Source organism: Crinia signifera, chromosome 2, assembly GCF_055691185.1.
Source record: "Crinia signifera chromosome 2, ASM5569118v1, whole genome shotgun sequence".
NCBI lineage: Eukaryota > Metazoa > Chordata > Amphibia > Anura > Myobatrachidae > Crinia > Crinia signifera.
Window position 1 is genome coordinate 406,362,851 of NC_139218.1, and position 22,519 is coordinate 406,385,369.

At 44.2% G+C, this 22,519-nt stretch overlaps 1 protein-coding gene across 1 annotated transcript in view; it reads left to right on the forward strand.

Annotated features, from left to right (window-relative positions):
• The window catches only part of LOC146058355 (aldehyde dehydrogenase family 3 member B1-like), a 216,865-nt gene that overhangs the window by 125,236 nt on the left and 69,110 nt on the right, over positions 1-22,519 (forward strand). The window contains exons 6-7 of the mRNA XM_083170638.1: positions 8,535-8,616; positions 11,070-11,456. Of these exons, the coding sequence (XP_083026764.1) occupies positions 8,535-8,616; positions 11,070-11,456 (469 nt within the window). The remainder of the gene's footprint in view (positions 1-8,534; positions 8,617-11,069; positions 11,457-22,519) is intronic.

Genomic DNA, 22,519 nt, shown 5'->3' on the forward strand with positions numbered 1-22,519 from the left:
AAGTTTGAACTATGGAACATTGTCTGTGGAACATTCATACATAGACTAAAATGAAATACTTAATTGTTGTAATATTTCGTGAATGTGATACACTTAAGACCCTTAAAGTTTGTAGGACATTGTTCAGCGCATCGCGGAACATATGACTTATGCATTGTGACAATTTTGTGGCACTATCCTACATCAATTTCCTACTGATATGGCAATTCTTGGTCTTGGAAGTGTGTACATTACTCCATTTCCCAAATCAGGTTTCATCTGACTTAGTAGGTGAAATTATCTCTTCACAAGTAACACCTGCCTCACCTGCAGTGCACACGGTTTTGTCCATCTAAGAAATATTTTGTCAGAAAGAGTGAACTAGAATAAGGGCCTCAGTTCCTTCTGGAGCCTACTGAAAAATAGCCCTGAGTATATGCAAACCAGGGGTGGGGAACCTCAGGCCCTGGGGCCGTATGCAGCCCCGTAGCGGCCCTCCCACCCACCAGGCGGCTTTGCCGGGACTCAAGTAAAGGGGTATTCTCGCGAGAGCTCGGTAGTGCTCACAAGATTCCTCTTAATCAACAGCAACTGGTTGTCAGGACTGTCAGTCCTATTCAGCGGCAGCCGCAAATTGTGGGACGGCTGCAGCAGGACAATTTGTAAGAAACATTTTTACATATAGCCCCCGAAGGATTTTTCCAGATACAAACGGCCCTTGGCACAAAAAAGGTTCCCCACCCCAAACCATTATATTGATGTGTCCAATTACGCAATCTAGTGGACCATCTTAACACATAATAAGATATTATTGATACGCGCTATCATGATCAGTCTCTTTCTATGACTGATTTGAAATTGCACATACGGTTTAAACACCCATTGCAATGATCAGTTGCATACATGAGTGATAGCAGTTATGGTAATATACTGATTATACTGCCAATCATAGCTGGAATTTATCAGATCACCATACGATCTGGACAGAAAAAAACAGGTAGTAGCCAATACAATAGGGGTATAATTATTATAATAACCCCTCTCTCTGCACTTGATGGAGCCCAACTGAATAATCCCAATTATTTACAGCCGAGGGATAAAACACATAATCCCAATCAGCGTTTTATAGCTGCGGGATAAGACATATTCCACTACATATTATTGGCTAGTGAAGTATTCTGTATCGTGATATCTCCATTAAACCACTGTAATATAACAAACACAGTAACCACTTTCTGGGAAGAACTTCACGATACAGTAACAATTTTCAGTGAAGTGATACATAAAAGATTTCACAATTCCTCTACAGTGCAGCCACACAGCTTACCAGTCATTTGACTAGGATAAAGAAATACACATTAAAGATGGACAGTTCTATTTTATTTTTTGATTCACTTTAATGCACTTTTTACACATTCATTTTTAATATTTCGCAGTTCTAAAGGTGCCCATACACGTTACAATTATTGCATACAATATTGTATACAATATCGCATCTCATCGATTTTCGGTTTTGCGATGAGATGAGATCTAATACAAAAAGTACGTGCTGCACATACTTTTTGTACTAGATCTCATCTCATCGCAAAACCGAGATGCGATGAAATGCGATATTGTATACAATATTGTATGCAATAATTGTAACGTGTATGGGCACCTTTAACCCCTTCCCGACATTTGACGTACATGTACGTCATGGCCGGGAGGTACTTCCCGACACATGGCATACATGTACGTCATAGACGCGGTGACAGTTTGGAGATGTATGCTGTCCCTGACAGCAGACATCCCCCCTCGCCGCCCGGGGGGGGCAGGGATGCCCCCACCGGTCGGCGATCGCTGTGATTGGCTGTTCAAATGTGAACAGCCAATCACAGCTATTTCTGTGTTACCGGCGGCTAAGCCGCTCGGTAACACAGGGATCGGCGGTGATCGGTGCTGGCACCGATCACCACCGATCCGCAGCTCTCCCTCCCTCCCACCCGCCCGGCAGCCGCTCTCCCTCCCTCCCACCCGCCCGGCAGCTGCTCTCCCTCCGGCAGCCGCTCTCCCTCCCTCGCTCCCTGTCAGCAAGAAGCAGCCGCAGCGCTCCCCCCCAGCTCCAACCCCCCCGCATGTAAAAGTCTTAAAAAATGTATAAAATGAAATCATATATATATATACACATATATATATATATATATATATATGTATATATATATATATATATATATATATATATATATGTATATATATATATATGTATATATATATATATATATATGTATATATGTATATATATATATGTATATATGTATATATATGTATATATGTGTATATATATATATATATATATATATATATATATATATATGTATATATATATATATATATATATATATATATGTATATATATATATATATATATATATATATATGTGTATATATATATATATGTATATATATATATATATATGTATATATATATGTATATATATATATATGTATATATATATATGTATATATGTATATATATATGTATATATGTATATATATATATATATATATATATATATATACATACACAGATAGATATTCCAGACATATGACGTATATATACGTCATGGTCGGGAGGTACTTCCCGACCGTTGACGTATATATACGTCATGGCTTTGAACTGTCACCGCGTCTATAGACGCGGTGACAGTTTGGAGATGTCTGCTGTCCCTGACAGCAGACATCCCCCCTCGCCGCCGATCGCTGCGATTGGCTCTTCAAATGTGAACAGCCAATTGCAGCGTTTTCTGTGTTACCGGCGGCTAAGCCGCTCGGTAACACAGTGATCAGTGGTGATCGGTGCTGTTAAGTACAGCACCGATCACCACCGATTGCCAGCCCCCCCCCCCTCCCACCCGGCAGCCCCCCCTCCCACCCACCCGGCAGCCGAAGCGCCAGCACCCCTCCCACCCCCCACCAGCCGCAGCGCCAGCCCCCCTCCCCCACCATTCATTCCACCACCAAATATCACTCCTTCCCTTCTGAGTCCTGCCATGCACCCAACTGGTATTTTTTGGTCACATATGAGGCATTGCCGTACTCGGGAGAAATTGGGGCACAGATTTTGGGGTGCTTTGTCTCCTTCATTCCTTGTGAAAATGAAAACTTTTGAGCCAGATCTGCATTTTTGTGTAAAAAAATTAAATTTTTTACACAAAAATGCAGTACTGGCTCAAAATTTTTCGTTTTCACAAGGAATGAAGGAGACAAAGCACCCCAAAATCTGTGCCCCAATTTCTCCCGAGTACGGCAATGCCTCATATGTGACCAAAAAATACCAGTTGGGTGCATGGCAGGACTCAGAAGGGAAGGAGTGATTTTTGGTGGTGGAATGAATGGTGGGTGCTATGTCGCATTAGCAAGACCCCTGAAGCACCCATACAGTGGAACCCCCCCACAAGTGACCCCATTTTGCAAACTACACCCTTTAGGGAATTCATCAAGGGGTATAGTGTACATTTCAAACCCCCAGGGGTTTCACCAATTTTGATACAACTGAGCTGTGAAAATGAAAAATTACATTTTTACATTTTCACAGCCCAGTTGTATCAAAATTGGTGAAACCCCTGGGGGTTTGAAATGTACACTATACCCCTAGATGAATTCCCTGAAGGGTGTAGTTTGCAAAATGGGGTCACTTGTGGGGGGGTTCCACTGTATGGGTGCTTCAGGGGTCTTGCTAATGCGACATAGCACCCACCATTCATTCCACCACCAAAAATCACTCCTTCCCTTCTGAGTCCTGCCATGCACCCAACTGGTATTTTTTGGTCACATATGAGGCATTGCCATACTCGGGAGAAATTGGGGCACAGATTTTGGGGTGCTTTTTCTCCTTCATACCTTATGAAAATGAAAAATTTTGAGCCAGAACTGCATTTTTGTGTAAAAAAATGTAATTTTTCATTTGCACAGCCCAGTTGTATCAAAATTGGTGAAACCCCTGGGGGTTTGAAATGTACACTATACCCCTAGATGAATTCCCTGAGGGGTGTAGTTTGCAAAATGGGGTCACTTGTGGGGGGATTCCACTGTATTGGTGCTTTGTGGGTCTTGCTAATGCGACATAGCACCCACCAAAATTCCACCAGAATCTGAGCTGCAAAATCCAAAAATCACTCCTTCCCTTCTGAGTCCTGCCATGCACCCAACTGGTATTTTTTGGTCACATGTGAGGCATTGCCGTACTCGGGAGAAATTGGGGCACAGATTTTGGGGTGCTTTGTCTCCTTCATTCCTTGTGAAAATGAAAAATTTTGAGCCAGAACTGCATTTTTGTGTAAAAAATGTAATTTTTCATTTTCACTGCCCAGTTGTACCACAATTGGTGAAACCCCTGGGGGTTTGAAATGTACACTATACCCCTAGATGAATTCCCTGAGGGGTGTAGTTTGCAAAATGGGGTCACTTGTGGGGGGGTTCCTAACTTTTAGCATCTTATGGTGCCTAAAAACCTACATGGTGCCTAAAAAATAATCTCATAAAAAGGAGGCTCCAAAATCAAGTAGGTGCTCCTTCTATTATGAAGCCTGTGGTTTGGTCAACGTGCACACTAGGGCCACATATAGGATATTTATGAAAACAAAAGAATTGGGGGAATCAATTTTTAGTCACATTTCTCTCGTAAAATCTACTGTGTTCCTTAGAAAAATGTATTAAAATTGAAAATCTGCAAAAAAAATGAAATTTTGAAATTTCACCTACACTTTGTTTTAATTCCTGTGAAACACCTAAAGGGTTAACAAACTTCCAAAATGCTGTTTTGAATACTGTGAGGGGTGCAGTTTTTGAAATGGCATCATTTATGGGGGTGTCTCACATACAAGTCCCTCAAAGTCACATCAGAACTGAACTGGTCCCTAAAAAAATCAGTGTTTGAAATTTTCTTGAAAATTTGAGAATTTGCTATTCATATTGTAAGCCTCCTAGTGTCCAAAAGAATTAAAAGGAAGTTGAAATAATGATGGAAACATAAAGTAGACATATGGTCTATGTTAGTTATTAACTATTTTGAGTGGTATGATTATTTGTCTCACAAGCAGAAAATTTAACATTTTGCAAATTGCTAAATTTTCCATTTTTTTCCGACATTTTGGTATTTTTCACAAAAAAACACAGACTGTATCGACGAAAATTTACCACTAACTTGAAGTACAATGTGTCACGAAAAAACAATGTGTCACGAAAAAACAATCTCAAAATCACTGGGATAAGTAAAAGCAAAAAAAAGTTATCCCCACTTAAGTGATACATGTCAGATTTGAAAAAAAGGGCTCTGTCAGGAAGGCAAAAACATGCTGTGTCAGGAAGGGGTTAAAAGAATAATCAATAAAAGTTAAGTTTTAATCAATTTTCTTGGGACACTTAAAACAATATATGATATGTATGCTGAATAAGCTAGATCTTGTCAGTCTAGAGTGCCCCTTGTAGGAATTATTTTTCTTTTTGCTTGTCACTGAAGGCGCCCCAAACATTTGCACCATAATTCCCATTACACGTTAAGCCACACACCATAATGTCCATTACGTATTATGCCAAATACCGTATTGCCTATTATTATTATTTTTTTATTTATAGCGTCTTATATAGCGCAGCAGATTCCGTTGTGCTTTACAATAGTAGACAGCATAGGTGCCGATTCTGTGGGTGTTTGAGGGCCATGAGCACCCACAGAAATTGATGAGCACCCACCCGCTCAGCAGCAGCCCACCTGCCCGTGTCCCACTGCACTCCCCTCCCTTGTCGCTGGGTGGTACTGTGTGGGCATTTATGTACTTGCACTGTGGGGGCATTTATGTATTTGGCACTGTGGGGGGGATTTTTGTACCTGCACTGTGTGAGCATTTATGTATTTGGCACTGTTGCCATAATTTGAATATTGGAGACAAATGGGCTGCTTAATTATAAATCAGTATTATTTTGTGGCCACGCCCCTTTCCCATTAAGCCACTCCCCTATATTTTTTAACTTGAGCACCCACCAGCAAAAATATAAATCGTCACTTATGGTAGACAGTGATAAAACAAACTGGGTAACAACAGACAGACTTGGAGGGTAGAGAGCCCTGCTGCAAGCTTACAATCAATATTACAAATTATGCTACATAAGTTCTGCTTACCTACTTGCTCACACCACTATCCCCCATCACACCAGCCCCACACTGTCCCCCTTCACACCACTATCCCCATCACACCAGCCACACACTTTCTCCATCACACCAGCCCCACACTGTCCTCCTTCACACCAGCTCCACACTGTCCCCCTTCACATCAGCCCCACACTGTCCCCCTTCACACCATCCCCACACTGTCCCCCTTCACACCAGCCCCACACTGTCCCCATCACACCACTATCCCCATCATACCAGCCCCACACTGCCCCATCACACCAATATCCCCCATGACACCAGCCTAATACTGTCCCCGATCATACCAGCCCCACACTGCCCCCATCACACCACTATCCCCCATGACACCAGCCTAATACTGTCCCCGATCATACCAGCCCCACACTGCCCCCATCACACCACTATCCCCATGACACCAGCCTAATACTGTCCCCATCATACCAGCCCCACACTGCCCCCATCACACCACTATCCCCCATGACACCAGCCTAATACTGTCCCCGATCATACCAGCCCCACACTGTCCCCCATCACACTGTCCCCCATCATAACTGGCCCTTTCTGTGCCCCTGCCCCTTTCAGAACATATAATACAAGTACTGTGTACACAAACAATATATACTCAGCAGGGGGGCAGGGGGGAGTGGTGCACTGCTCATTGCCGTCTGCCGCGGATCCATTTTGGTCTGCTGGATGGACACAGTGGCAACGGTGGCATGGGAGGGTGGAAGGAGCAGCAACAGAGACACACAGTGACTGTCAAAGCCTGCACAGTCAGAACACACTGGTAGCAGGCGGGCGGTGACTGATGCAGTGGGGGGAGTATAAACGTGTGTACCAGCAGAGGTTGCCACAGACCCTGCTGCCAGTGTTGGCTTCCCCCCAGTAACACGGCAGCCACTGCTGCAGTGCTCACTAACCACCAGGGCAGTCCAAGCTCCAGCTCCCAGGCCACTGACACACCTTCTCCCGTCGGCTTCTACTGAAGGTGGGAAAGCAGGGAGGGGAGGCAGCATCCGCGTATTGGCTCCTCTCCCCTGCACAGATCATGTGTGCAGGGCCTGGGGAGCCAATCCTCAGAGACACTGACATCTAAGGGTGGGCTTACAGGCTGACTGTCAGCCAGCCCAGCCCTATTATATACAGAGTCCGGGGCAGCACGTAAAATGAAAAAGATTAGCTAAAAAAAAAAAAAGGCAACTAAACCATTTTTAGTTGGGATTTGGGCACGTGCCTGGATGCCCCCCCCCCCCCCCCTAAATCCGCCCATGCCAGAGACCAGAGAGCCAGGTGGAGGGAGCAGGGGGGGGGGCGGCAGATGCCAGCAAGCCGGCGAGGGGACCAGAGCGCCATGCAGGGGAAGATGGGCAGTAGGTGCGCAAAAAAAAAAAAAAACATGCAAATGAATGGGAAGCTACTGATTGGCTGAGACCCAATCGCTGATTGGCTGACAGAGGTCCAATCAGTGGCTGCCCATTTATTTGTATGGGGTTTTTTTGTGCACCTACTGCACTAAACTTTGGGCTTTTTTTTTCCTTTTTAAGTGTGCTCATTGCCCGGCTTCCCCTGCCCGGCTCCCTGATCCCCTCGCCAACTAGCCGGTGTCCATGGCCCCTCCTGCTTCACCCGCCTGGCTCTCTGGTCACTAGCAAACCCCACCCACAGACGTTTCCCAGATCAGATGTGATTTATCACATGCACAACTTGGCCTGATCGCATGTGATCCTTCCCGGGGAGCTGCCAGGACAATCAGGTCTGACTTGTCCTAATGTATAGGAGCCTTCACTTCTTACGTTATGCCAATCATGTGCAATATATATATATATATATATATATTTACAGATTTTTATTTACCATGGTTCTGTACACTGTTTTGGTTTCTCATATATATATATATATATATATATATATATATATATATATATATATATATATATATATATATATATATATATATATATATATATATGTACCGAAGGTAGAAAGCAGAAGTCACTCTAAGATTTTTAAACTGCACGGCGGCAGTAATCAATAAATAAGCAATAGACACAAAAGTGTGTCTATTTGTGTCTATTTGCTTCTTTATTGATTACTGCCGCCGTGCAGTTTAAAAATCTTAGAGTGACTTCTGCTTTCTACCTTCGGTACATCTCCCAAGCGGTATAGAAGAGCACCTAAGTTGTTGTGTAAAACTTCTGCTGGAGTGCCGGGACTCCAACCCTGCTATATATATATGTATATATATATGTATATTATGTGTGTTTTTATTATGCTATTTATTCTATCTGTACTATGCACTTTGCTGTAACGATGTGAATTTCTCCATTGTGGGATGAATAAAGGAATTCTATACTTTTATTCTAATCTCTATATTCACGTTTGTCATTTTCAGAGCTGTTTTGCTGTGGTTTGTGGTGGGGTGGATGAGACAACGCGACTCCTAGAGAACAAGTTTGATTATATATTCTTTACAGGTAAGGCTACACAATCATTCTCTAAAAGTACACAACACAACCCAAAAAGAATGATTAACGGTGCTGGTCCCTTCCGCTCTTGGTGAAGTGGGTTTCCTAGATATTTGAACGAACTGCTGCTCTCAAAAAGAAGGGATTTTGCCTTCTTAAAGAAATATGTACTGTGCTAAAGAGTCAATTTACTCTGGACACATGAACCCTGTAAAAAAAAAAACTTTCAGAGAGCGCTGTTCTTCATATCTTTGGATAGATAGTAAGCTACTGCCTGTATACCCAACTCATGCTCTATATTAGAGTATAATGACTGTAGGTCACAGGTGATAAAATGGTAACCTGATTTAAATTTTCAAAATTGAGGAATTTGAAAACAATATATCTAGAAAAGATGGGAAATTTGATAGAGATCGGGTTGACTATGAAAAATGGGAAATTCATTCCTATAATAAATTGAACAGAGGTAACCCAAGATGGGCAAATGAAAGTTCAAAAAGAAGTAATGTCCAGTATCATAATAATACCCCGAAAACGTATAGACAGAATACCCACCATGAATAAGAAAGTACAAGAGTATATGAGAATGAGAGAACCCCACGAGATAGAAATTGGAGAGAAAGGAGAAATACCTATAGAGCAGAGCCATTGCAATGTACTAATCGATATGATCCCCTATATGGACAGGAGTCCCTAAAATACAATGGAAGGAATTCCGATTCCATAAGGAATATACGGAGACCCTTAGAAAATACTGAAACCCATAGAGAATCATCACAGGGAATAATCATTTTTTAGGAGAGACTCACAGATATCAAAATCGTCCAACCAGTCACTATGTAAGCGATGTATCAGGAAAAAGACAAAGAGAAATAGATGTGGAGGAAAGGGAGAACAGAAGAAAAGGGGTATTCAATTTATCTAAAAAGATCTTGACTGAAAATGAGAAAACTCTCTTAGAAAGAGGGCTTAATTATGCGCCCATGAGTAAACCGAATTTATTTTAATTATTTTTGGATCTCAATAGATAATGTTAAAACTTTAAGTAGAAAAAGATAGGCATTTTAATTTATGTTTATTTTTATTTGCGTCTCTAACATTGTGTTGAATTTCTCCTCTGGACTTATTTGTATTCCTTACTAACTTCCTCGTACCCACCTCCCTCTTAGTAAACTCTCTACAGGCCTCCCCACCATTCCCACTGTCCGACCTATTAACAGTTTTGAACTGATGGTAGCCAGTTTGTATACTTTTCAAAGGGAATATATCTGGATGTGAGTTCCGGCGCAACTAAAAATCGCTCTTTCAGAATGTGCGATTTCGCTGCAAAAACAATTTCTTTTGCCGTTTTTCGCATCTCAATATGCGAATTTGGGAAAAATGTGCGATTTCGGCAATTTTTTGACAAAAAATCGCACAAATCACATTTTTTGCATCTCATTAAATGTCACCCAATGTGTCTGATGTTGGAATGCATCCAGGCCGGTTATTGAATTTTTATAAGGCACGTACAGATGGAGCAGGCCTCTTCCTTGCTGGCGAATCGCCAGAACGTCAGCGCTGGCGATCCGCCAGCAGCCTGGCTCACCATCTGACTGAGACGCGCGTGCGTCTCATGCGCACACGCGTCTCAATCTCCGTCGGCGGGGCGACGGGAACCCTGTCCGTCTCCGCTTCAGGGAGACGGACAGGGTTAGGGGGGGTGCGGGCAGGCGGCGGCGACCCCGGGTGACCGCCGACAAGCCGGCGGTGACCCGGGGGAATCGCTGGAAGCGCCGCCGAAGGGGACGCGCGCGCCTCTCGTGCGCGCGCGTCCCCTTCTCGCTATAGATATGGCGCTGGCGGGGGATGGCAGCTGGCGTTTCCATTGCCATCCCCTGCAAAGATGGGACCTGCCCCATCTGTATATGCATTGGTAATGAATGTGTCTAAGAACCCACTCTGTATAACAGTCTTAGTGTGTGAATCTAGGTCTCTGGGGTGTAATAATATTATATTATAAAATAATTATCCCTTATAAAACCTTCATTATTTTTATTGTCACATGTTTGTCTGTGTGTCAACTATATTTGTGTGTCTAGTGTTAGTTTAATCAAACATATTAAAAGTAAAATTTTAGCACAAATAATTAATAACGAGGGATCACCCCAATCACTACCGTTATTGGTACTAGCACTTTAGAACTAAGCTGGAGGTAATTACATGTTTGGAACTTTGAGATCTCTACCTATTTTTGTACATACAATTCCTATATACAGGGATTGTGTAAATAATTTCCTCATACGAGCGCCCCAACAAAAAGAGAATCTTTCCCGTTTTTTCCTAAATAGTCTACTATAAGACTTGGCTATCTCTCTCCCTTTCCATTCTGTAGGACCCTCGCAGGTCGGGAAGGTTGTGATGGCTGCTGGTTATTAGTCTACTATAAGGCCTGACTATCTCTCTCCTTTTTCATACTGTAGGAAATCCGCAGGTTGGGAAGGTCGTGATGACAGCTGCAGCAAAGCATCTGACTCCTGTCACACTGGAGCTAGGTGGAAAGAATCCATGTTATGTACATGATGACTGTGATGTGAAGAATGCAGCTAGGCGTATTGCATGGGCGAAGTTCTTTAATGCAGGGCAGACATGTCTGGCACCAGATTTTGTGCTCTGCTCTGAGAGAATCAAGGATAAACTGCTGAGTGCTTTGCAGGTGACCATACATGAGTTCTATGGGGAAGATCCAAAAACATCCCCTGACCTTGGCAGGATCATCAGCGAGAGGCATTTCCAGAGGGTGTCTGCACTACTACAATGTGGGAACATTATGATAGGTGGACAGACAGATGAGTCCGAAAAGTACATAGGTAAGAATGTTAGTCTATTGGATTGTGTTATTTATGAAGAGGTTTACACTGAAATTTAATAATTTTTGGGACACAGGGAGACCATACACATACCATTCTAGCTGGATATACTGTAAGCCCAATATAATCCTCATCATGATGGTCAGAGAATTCCATTGCTCCTTAATCATAAAACTGATTTATAAATCACAAAAATAAATGCATATAAAGATGATGTCACATGTACAGAATATATCAAGGTCCTGGGGTGCTAAAGCCTGACAACATGCCTTAGGGTTCAGAAATGCTCAGACAAACTAGTAAGGTCCAACACAATATACCAATAAGCAGCAGCATAGCAGTCGCCAGTTTCCGGATCACATCTGACCCGCAGAGTGTTCTTGATTCACATCTATATCATACCTCCAGTCTACCATATTCCTCCAATGGAACCTTAGGATTCAGGAATTCTCAGACACCAGGGAGGACACTACAAACTAGTAAGGTCCAGCACAATATACTGATGTACCAATAAGTGGCAGCATAGCAATCCACAGGTTCATTATTACATCTGACCCACACAGTGTTCCCGACTCATACCTATATCATACCTCCAGTGTACCACATCCCTCCAATAGTACCTTAGGATTCTGGAATGCTCAGACATCAGGGATGATGCTATAACTTACTAAGGTCCAGCAAAATACTGTATACCAATAAGTGGCAGCATAACAATCTCCAGGTGATCATCTGACCCACACAGTGGTCCTGACTCCTATAATATCACCAGTCTACCACATCCCTCCAATAGGACCTTAGGATTCTGGAATGCTCAGACATCAGGGATGATGCTATAACTTAGTAAGGTCCAGCAAAATATACCAATAAGTGGTAGCATAACAATCTCCAGGTGATCATCTGACCCACACAGTATTCCTGACTCCTATAATATCACCAGTCTACCACATCCCTCCAATAGGACCTTAGGATTCTGGAATGCTAAGACATCAGGGATGATGCTATAACCTGGTAAGGTCCAGCACAATAGACCAATAAGTGGTAGCATAACAATCTCCAGGTTCTGGATCACATCTGACCCACACAGTGGTCCTGACTCCTATCTGTATCTTTACCCCTGTCACCGGATCTCTGCCCTTACTGGCTTTACCTCTTGCTATCACAGACAGAGTTCTGGTCTAATGGGACATGGCCAATAGGGGATTCCCTCTTACTGTCAGAAACCACCTTTTACTGACTCCACCCACTGCACAGTGGGTGGATATAATGCTGACCCCACCAGACTCCCATCATGTGGTGTCTGGAACCACGGTTACTTGATCAGGTTGCTATCCCTGGCACCTAAATACTGCTTACTGCTGGGTATGCATCGACACGCTGCTGACACACCGGGCTGGCATTGACTGGTTCCCCACTGATTGCTGACCACAGATCAGGCCTCTGCAATGGTAGCCGGCAGAGGTCAGAGTTTGGAAACACTGGGATCCTACCAGGACAGGCGGAGAACAGGACTACTTTTCTTATTCTTATTGGTCACAAGATAAAGCAAACATTATCTTGAGGCAATGATGTTTACTTGCTCAAATATAAGTCCTGAAATGGACCCTCCCCTATTGGTACAGGGCACAGCAAACAAAGAAATTACAGAAGTTCAATCCCTTTTTCAACCGGTGTGCCTGTGCCGCGACCTGTTGCTAGGTGTGCTGCCGCCCACATGGCTGCCAGACCAGGGCCAGCTCAAGGCATGTTTGAGTTGAGTGGTCATGCAGGGCACCACCATATTGGAGCCTGGAGCCAGCCTGAACTGTGCTGTGTGGCACCGGAGACTGATGTCAGATTGTTCAGCAGGTTCTGGACCTCCAGCTGCAGTGCCATGCCACCTCTTTCACCCGCTGCACCATTTTTGCTGCCCTTGGAGTCAGAGGTACCGGTCTCCCCATGTGTGGCTCAGACTGGCAGCAGCAGCTGCAGACTTCTGGGGTCCGCACTGAGCACCACAGTCTGGGACAGATCTCCTGGCTGCAGTGGCCCCATTCTCCTCCCAAGATTTCACTGCCACTAAGGAGGTTCTCGGAGCTGGTAGTGCAGCCCAGTAAATCACATTAACCATCTCAGCGCTTAGTGCTGAGTATACATTTAAAGATGAGGCCTAGTGCTAGTGTCCTTTTAAAAAGTGGCACCAAGCACCCATTGTTCTATATGATGGCACTGGGCACAGAGGGATAACCCCTTCACTGCGTATAACCCTAACCTGTAGCAGTCATTATCGTGTGGCCAGGTTGGGTCTCCAGCCATGGTCCTCTCCCTGTTCAAGCGGGAAAATGGAGGGGCATGTCCCAATGATTTGGTCCTGCAGTCATTTTGGGGTAAAAGGCTATCTGGGGGACATCCAGATGGTTCATCCAGATTGCAGTGGGCCTTTTCTTTTTGGTACATAATGTCCAAACAATCACCATAATGTCCAAGTCAAAGTCTCCACCACAACAGGCTATAAGTTTTCCACAAGGTAGGTTGCAAACGCTCAATGGGTGGGTGGTCAGTCACCACTTTGGAGGACCAGTTGCACCAACAGTGCAACTGGTTGGTCCAATGCACACACAAGTGCCACCCAGTGTGTTCAAGTTGTGTAAATCCTGCCTCCCGCCATAGCAGTATCCTGCTCATACAGGCTACGTGGTGCTCCTGCCCACATGGCTCCTCCTGGCTCAGTACTGCTTCCAGTCTATGCAGTGCTTTGTACCACAATGTCCTGGTCATGAATTTGCTCCATCAGCACTAAAGCTGGCACCAGAGCCTTTTTCATTGACTGGAATGCCAACTTACAAGTATTTGCAAATTCCATTGTTTTGGGAAGACGATGCCTAGTCACACCTGTAAGGAATGTCACTACTGAACTAAAGTCAGGAAGGAATGTAATAAGAAATGTAAAAATAAAATCAAGATGGCAGAATGTAAAATAGCCGCAGATAACAAATCTAATCCCACAAATTCTATAGTTTTATAAATGGGAAACTATATTTTTATAAATGTGAAAATATTGGCCCACTAAAAATAAGCAGGGTAACCTGGTAATAGAAGAAAAAGAGGAAATTACAGGACCTAAATAGTAACAAATCTCCTGGCCCCTACTAAATACACCCTAGGATAGGATACCATTATATCTGATATTCAATGAATAAATAAACTCGGGGATGGTACCAAGAGACTAGCGCATATCTAACAAAATACCAATATGGAAGAAAGGTAGCAAAACTAACCCCAAAAATTATAGACCAGTCAGCCCTACATCTATTGTATGGAAAATATTATAAGGAATAATCAGAGATAGTATCCAGTATTTCTTAGATCAGGATAAGGTGATATGTAAGGCTCAGCATGGGTTTGTCCAAAATGGATCGTACCAGACTAATTTAATTAACTTCTATGAGGAAATCAATAGGGGGGGATTTAGGAAAATCTATTGATGCAATTCTTCTTGATTTCGCTAAAGCGTTTGACAAGGTCCAAAGTGGAGTCTCACAAGGTTCAATATTGGGATCCACCTTGTTTAATATATTTATTAATGATATAGGTAATGACATAGTGAGTAACATTGCAATATTTGTGGATGACACGAAAGTGAGCAAGGAATCTAACTCAGGAGAGGATGTGGATACACTACAAAGCGACTTTGGAAAGTTGGAAAATGCAGTTTAATGTTGAAAAATGTAAAGTTATTCATTTTGGGAACAAAAATGAACAAGCTATTTATAGGCTAAATGTAGTTAATATAGGGAATTCTGCAGTGGAGAAGTACTTAGGGGTTATCATAGAAAATAAATTGGGTAATAGTGCACACTGCTCAAGCGCAGCAGAAAAAGCAAACCGGATACTGGCATGCATTGAAAGGGGAATGGATTCAAGGGATGCCAATGTGATAATGCCTCTTTACAAGGCATTGGTGAGACCACTCTTGGAATACTGTGTTCAGTTCTGGGTGCCACACCTTAAAAAGGTCATAAATGAATTGGAACAGGTACAGAGAAGGGCGACTAAGCTAGTAACAGGTCTTGAATCACTAGAATACAAAGATAGGATAACCAGGCTGAATATGTTCTCACTGGAGAAACGGAGGTTGGGAGGTGATATGATTAGTATGTTCAAATACAGGACTGGGAATCATATGGAACTGGGAGATGGTCAGTAACAGGCCTATACTTAGGACACGCGGGCATGTACTGAGGATTCTTCACCATTAGAGCAGTAACTCATTGTTACATAGTTACAAGTCAAATAGGATGAACATGATGGACTAACATCTGTTTTCAACCTTAATTACTGTTTGACTATGTTACTATGTTACAACTTTACATACAGATAGTGGTAGATGCTCAAATTAGTTCAGTAAAGCTTTTCAGGTGCATGCAAGGGAGGGGTTAATACTTAGTAAGTAACACTACATGATAATAGAATTCAGAGATATTGGTTACATATCCCTGCGCAGATGCTAGGGACCCCCAATATACAGAGAAGCTTTGACGCGGCTTGGGGGCATGTCATACACCTGCGCAGGTATATGTAACCAATATCTCTGAATTCTATTATCATGTAGTGTTCAAGATTGGTTGCTAAAACTATTCAGTGTGCCGGGGGAACCAATGTCTTGTTACTTACTATGTTACATCTTTGTAGGGCCTTAAAGCTTATAAGGCTGTTTGGGGACTGTGGGCAAGGACAGCCTCGGTTAGCCTCTACCTTAACTGGTTTGGGCCTACCCCTGTGTCCTCCAACACTATACCCTAGGAACTGCACCTTTTACAGTTCTCCCTTGCATCCATCCGCACTAACAGATTTCTGTCACACCAGGACAGTCTGCTGTCTTGGAGTGGCCTGTATTCAAAGAGCTGGGAGCTTAGCTGGCAGAATATAGGACATAGCTGCCTAACCTCCTGCATTCTGCGGCAGACTCCCTGAAATAGAAGCAATCTCCCTCTCTCCCTCATTAGTCTAGCAATCTCCCTCATGTCACCTAGCTCACATTACACTGTTACACCATAGTTACGTCCCCTCCTGCATTCTGCAGGAGGCTCCCTGACATAACAGCAATCTCCCTCTCTCCCTCATTAGTCTAACAATCTCCCTCATGTCACCTAGCTCACATTACACTGTTATATCATAGTTACCTCCCCTCCTGCATTCTGCGGCAGACTCCCTGAAATAGCAGCAATCTCCCTCTCTCCCTCATTAGTCTAGCAATCTCCCTCATGTCACCTAGCTCACATTACACTGTTACACCCTAGTTACCTCCCCTCCTGCATTCTGCAGGAGACTCCCTGACATAGCAGCAATCTCACTCTCTCCCTCATTAGTCTAGCAATCTCCCTCATGTCACCTAGCTCACATTACACTGCTATATCATAGTTACCATTCTGCAGGAGGGGAGGTAACTATGGGAGACTCTGCCTGAACGGTTCCAGAAGGGGGCTCAGTCCATCCTGCCCCAAGAGGTATCTTAGAAGCTGTGTCCCCGGAAGGGGTGGCCACATCCTTGGCTGAGGTCCCAAAGGCCACAGCCTCAGCAAGGGTCTCAAAGGCCGTAAACCCAATGGGGGTTTCTGTCTTGTCAGCCTGTAGGGAGGCTTCAGGAGTTGCAGCCTCCGATGATATTGTTCTTGCAAAGAGTTCCAGTCCAGATTTCCCAGAGGTGGATGTCTCCACGTCAGTGATATTTGAAGGAGATCTAGCCCATTTAATTTCCCCTGGTTAATCACTATGCTGCCATAGAGTCAGGACCATCTTCAGGGGTCACTTGGGTTAATATTGTTGACCTCCTCATTTCTGCCTTCAAAGGTAAACCTCTTAAATGGGCTTACGGGCTGATCAATTCTGGTGACCCTTGTCTTCAAGATCTTCCTTCTTTCTGTGATGCGGTTATTAAGAAATTTTGTCCCAGAAAGAATGGTTTTGTTTCACCAGCTCCTGGAGACGTGGTGCACAGCATAAGTCAGGGGCTTAAGGACCTGGCTTCTGAAAACTCAGTCTCTGTTTGTTCATTCTTCTTTCGCCTCATCACTTAGTCCGGAATCCAGGAGTTTAGCTGTTGGTTTTGCCTCACTGACTTCTGTCAAAAAAAATTTGGACACATCCGGTACCCTTAATTCTGAGTCTGAGGAATCCAATAAAAATTCGGCCTATGGACAATCAAGTCATTCTTCTCTTTCTCGGATTCCATCCATTAAAAAGACTCTCATGATCCCCTCAGATCGGGACTCCAACTCGGATTCTGATCTGGTAGCCTATAGCTGTGGTTTGGTAGAAGGTACCATCAGTTCTTATAATGTGTGGGGCCTTAAAATGCTTATACCATCAAAATCTAGAAAAAATAAAAATGTGCCCTTTGGTCACCATCAAGTGGGGGGCACTGTCACAAGCTGTTGTCACAGCTTGTGTCTGTGTTATGATCCGCCTCCAGCGGATCGGTGTAATGTGCTATTCACATTTTCTGTGTGTAGTTTGTCTGTTTTCCCTGGATTCTGCTCCCTGGGTTTATTCCAGCCTGTGTGTCCGTGTTTACTCGCTGGTGGCCTCCAGTGGTCAGCCTGGGCCATTGCAGCTCACTCTCAGTGGTGTGTCATTAGGACTCAGGTGTGTCTTAATTAAGCTGCTAGCTTGCAGACCTCACCTGCAGGCAATGTGTGATTATCACTTCCTTGTGCTCACTATATAAACCCTCTGGTCACTCACTCACTTGCCAGTTATACTGTTCAGTTCCATACTGTCTTGTTAGCCTCATGTTTCAGTCTGGACTCCAGGCTTGCTGTGTTCCTGCCGGTCTGTCATAGCTTCTTGAACTCCAGTCTTGCTGTGTTCCTGCCGGTCTGTCATAGCCTCTTGTATCCAGTGTGTTCCCGGTGGTTAACCCTCGCCTGTCCAGCCTGTTTGGCGTGCCGTGTATCCAGAGTGTATCCTTGCGATCCAGTGTACCCGTTCTGGGTCGTCCTGCCAGTCTATGCTGTGGTGTCCCTACTTCCCTGCTGTGTACATCTTACAGATAAGTTGGGGATTACCCACCAGATCTTTGTTTGGCATTGTTTCAGTTGCTTATTATACCTCAGTGTATTGTTACACCTACACCCTGTATTGGCACTATAGGTACCGGTGCATTTATTTTTATACTGTGTCATCTCCTGAGCATTGTTGCTCCCCTGGGGTTTCTGGGAGTTCCCTGTTTCTTGTGGGAATTAGTTAGCTTGTCCCCTTGCACTCTCCTGGCCTCGGTGGACGTGTTGTCTGTACATAAGACCTGCCTGTAACGGAGTCTGGGCGGACCCAATTCGCACTTACAGCCGGGACGGGTACAGGCGAAGCCCTGCACACGTCCGTCAACTCCAGTGAGAGGCAACGGAGTTAGGTTTGGCGGGGACACTCCCAGAACCCTTACAGTCTGTTTGTCTGGTGTTGCTTTCGTGGCCCTTCTACCAATGTCCAGGCGCATATACTTTTTGGTAAGTCTGGATATTGGGGTCCGTTGACCCCTCCTCAAGGGAGGGGTACTGTTAGGAACCATGATTAATGTTTCAGTTCTGTTTTGTGTTCTGTTCAATTTGTGTTTGCTTCTGTTCCTGTGCCTATCATCTGCCTGATCCTTCTCTCCCAGTGCCTGTCCGCTCCTGGAGATCTGTTCCGGTGGTCGCGTCCTGTGCCATTGTTCCTGGTTCAGTAAGTTCGGTACTTGTTTCCTAGCACGGCCACACCGATTTTGATCGGGTTGGTCGTGTCGGAAAAAATTGCGTCGGTCGCATCGCATGCGACCAAATTGCATGCGATGCGACCGACGCGATGGACCCGATTTTCACATTGATTATTTACAATTTACACTCCTCCGGCAATTTAGAAGTCTAGATTTAGACGTCTAAATTCAGACTCCCTACAGTCCTGCGCACCGCAGACAACCCGGCAATTTACACTCCTCCGGCAATTTAGAAGACTAGATTTAGACGTCTAAATCCAGACTCCCTGCAGTCTCCTCCTGCAATTTAGAAGTCTAGATTTAGATGTCTAAATCCAGACTCCCTGCAAACCGCTAAGATGGGGGCATCTAAATTTAGTAGGGTCTAGGGGTACACTATTAAACCTGTTCACAATGACACAAGTCGACGTAACAGCTGTCGACCTTGTTAATTCCACTATCCACGCCAACCCGAAGCGTGGCGAGCGGCGGCGGTACGCGTCCTACGACCTTTTCATACCCCCACTATCCACGTCGGCGTGGAGTTGATTTTATAAAGTGTGGCGAGCGCAGCGAGCTCGAAGCGTGGCGAGCGCAGCGAGCCCCGCAAGGGGACGCGGATACCTGTGAAGCCCGCGAGGGGACGCGGATACCTGTGAAGGTATCCGTGTCCCCTCGCGAGGCTCGCTGCGCTCGCCACGCTTCGGGCTCGGTGGCTCGCTGCGCTCGCCACACTTTATAAGATCAACTCCACGCCGACGTGGATAGTGGGGGTATGAAAAGGTCGTAGGACGCGTACCGCCGCCCCTCGTGGGCTCGCTGCGCTCGCCACGCTTCAGGTTGGCGTGGATAGTGGAATTATCAAGGTCGACAGCTGTTACGTCGACTAGTGTCATTGTGAACAGGTTTAATAGTGTACCCCTAGACCCTAATAAATTTAGATGCCCCCATCTTAGCGGTTTTCAGGGAGTCTGGATTTAGACGTCTAAATCTAGACTTCTAAATTGCAGGAGGAGACTGCAGGGAGTCTGGATTTAGACGACTAAATCTAGACTTCTAAATTGCCGGAGGAGTGTAAATTGCCGGGTTGTCAGCTGTGCGCAGGACTGCAGGGAGTCTGAATTTAGACGTCTAAATCTAGACTTCAAAATTGCCTTATTTTAACATTGAAGCCTATGGCAAAATCGGGTCCATCGCGTCGGTCGCGTCGCGTGCCATGTTAATGCACACGACCGACGCGATGGACCCGATTTTGCCTTTGCCGGCAAAATGGACCTGATTTCAAAGGAAATCGGGTCCATCGCGTCCATCGTGTACCTTAACTTAAAGATACACGATGGACAAGATTGTGGCCGTGCTAGGAAACAAGTACCGTAAGTTCCCCTCTGGGGACTCGGTTCTCTATTTATTCTGGTTCCCCTTCTTTGCCTTTAGGGGGTTTCTCCAGCCGTACGCTAAGTCCTTTTTTCGTCCCTGTCTGGGAGTTGCCCAGTGGCGGGATTCTTTGTGTTTCGTGTTCAGTGTGTATTGTTTGTGGAGTGCCTTTGGTGTGGTGTATTTACTTTTTTGTATGCGACGTGGTCGCCGGTGGTTGACAACTAGTTCACTGGCGCAGTTAGGCGTGTAAGTCAGTTTGGGCAAGTTGCCTTCTTTCTTATTTTTCCAGTCAGGTCCTTTAGTCAGTTCTCCTTTTGGCTGTACCCTTGGGGGGTCGCTGACTCTTTGTCCCACATAACACCTGGTTGCCCTGGAGCTGTAGCGGGCATAACTCGCTAATTCAGACGTGGCGACTACAGGCAAAGCCTAGCATCCGCAGGTGTCGGTCACCTCACCTTGGGGGTCAACAGAGTCAGTGTAGGACATTGCTGTGGCTATCCTAAACAGCAGTCATGGCTGCGGGTTCACACCCGAAACCATAACAAATGGGTGCTGCCAGTATTCTTGGGCAAGTACCGGAAGTTTTTCCTGTAGGACTCCGGAGTGATGAAGAGGGCCTTTGCGACTTTGTCATAATCTCCACAGTCCTCTGCGGTCACTCCTTGATAGGCCTCCAATTCATATTTGGCATGAATTTAAAATGAATTCGGCATGAATTTAAAATCCTTAATAGTGTGACCACAAGTTACAAAATAGAAAACAGGAGTGAAGAACAATAACAGGTTACAACCACAAGTTACAAAATGTCTAGCCACAGGGGCATATTTGGGTCAACCTTAAGTAAAGCTTTGTGATGGACATTCTATGCATGGCAGTTCTTTCCTTAAGCATACGTATTGTATTTCCAAAATACAACTTCATGCATGGACATTGCACCAAGTACACAACAAACCATGTTTCACAGTTCATACGTTGCTTCAAATTATACAGTTTGCTTGAGATTGGGTGTTTAAAAGCTGCTAGCCATTATTATATGTGTGCAATTTATACATCTTGTGCAATGGAAGGAACCAGTAGATTTTCTTATTCAGTTCTTAGCTGTTTCTGGTCTGGGTCTGATATCCGATAGGACAACTTTTATGTTCCTACTCATTTATAACAGAACACCGTATCACCGTATCAAACTGCAAAATATGCTAGTGTCGTAAGATAGACTCACGTATGTCCTTTTAGGAAATAGAATATGTACTAGAAAAAATAAGCCTCTCATCAAGAGCAGGTATGTTTTTAGGTACCAAAAGTTCGTCCCACTTAAGGTTGAGGAACTTTTTCTTTGCCTATTTAATTTCTCTGGCATCATACCCACGATCAACAATACTCTTACCAACAGTGTCCAAGGCCTCTTGAACCCTGTCTGGATCAGAGGTAATGCGTACTGCATCCCTCTCTTAAGTGGCTAAAGGTTAAAACTCATGGCCTGGAGTAGTGTATTTCTGTCCATTGGTTTTTTGAACATTACTGTGGATAAGTGTCCAATACACAAATTAGCAGTTACATTCAAGTAATTGATAGTGCTAGGGTTATAGGTACATGTGATTTCTGATAGACCTTGGTAATTAAGATAATTGATAAAATCTAACAGCATTTGTTCAGTTCCAGTCCACAACCTAAAGAGATCATCAATGTATCTCATGTATAATGCCACAAATTGAGAAAAATTAACATTAGACGTACAGTAATGTGGCATTGTTCATATTGGTACATGAAAATATTGGAATACAGTGGGGCCATATTGGACCCCATCACTGTGCCCTTATGTTGAAGAAAAAACATTGTCAAATAAAAAAAAAAATTCAAAATAATCCCTTTAATAAGCAATAAGATAAACTCGATTGATGGACCTCTGTAATGGGGGGCTGGAACTGATAGTTTGTCTGACAGCCTCTATACCTTGTTTATATTCAATGTTGGTATATAAACT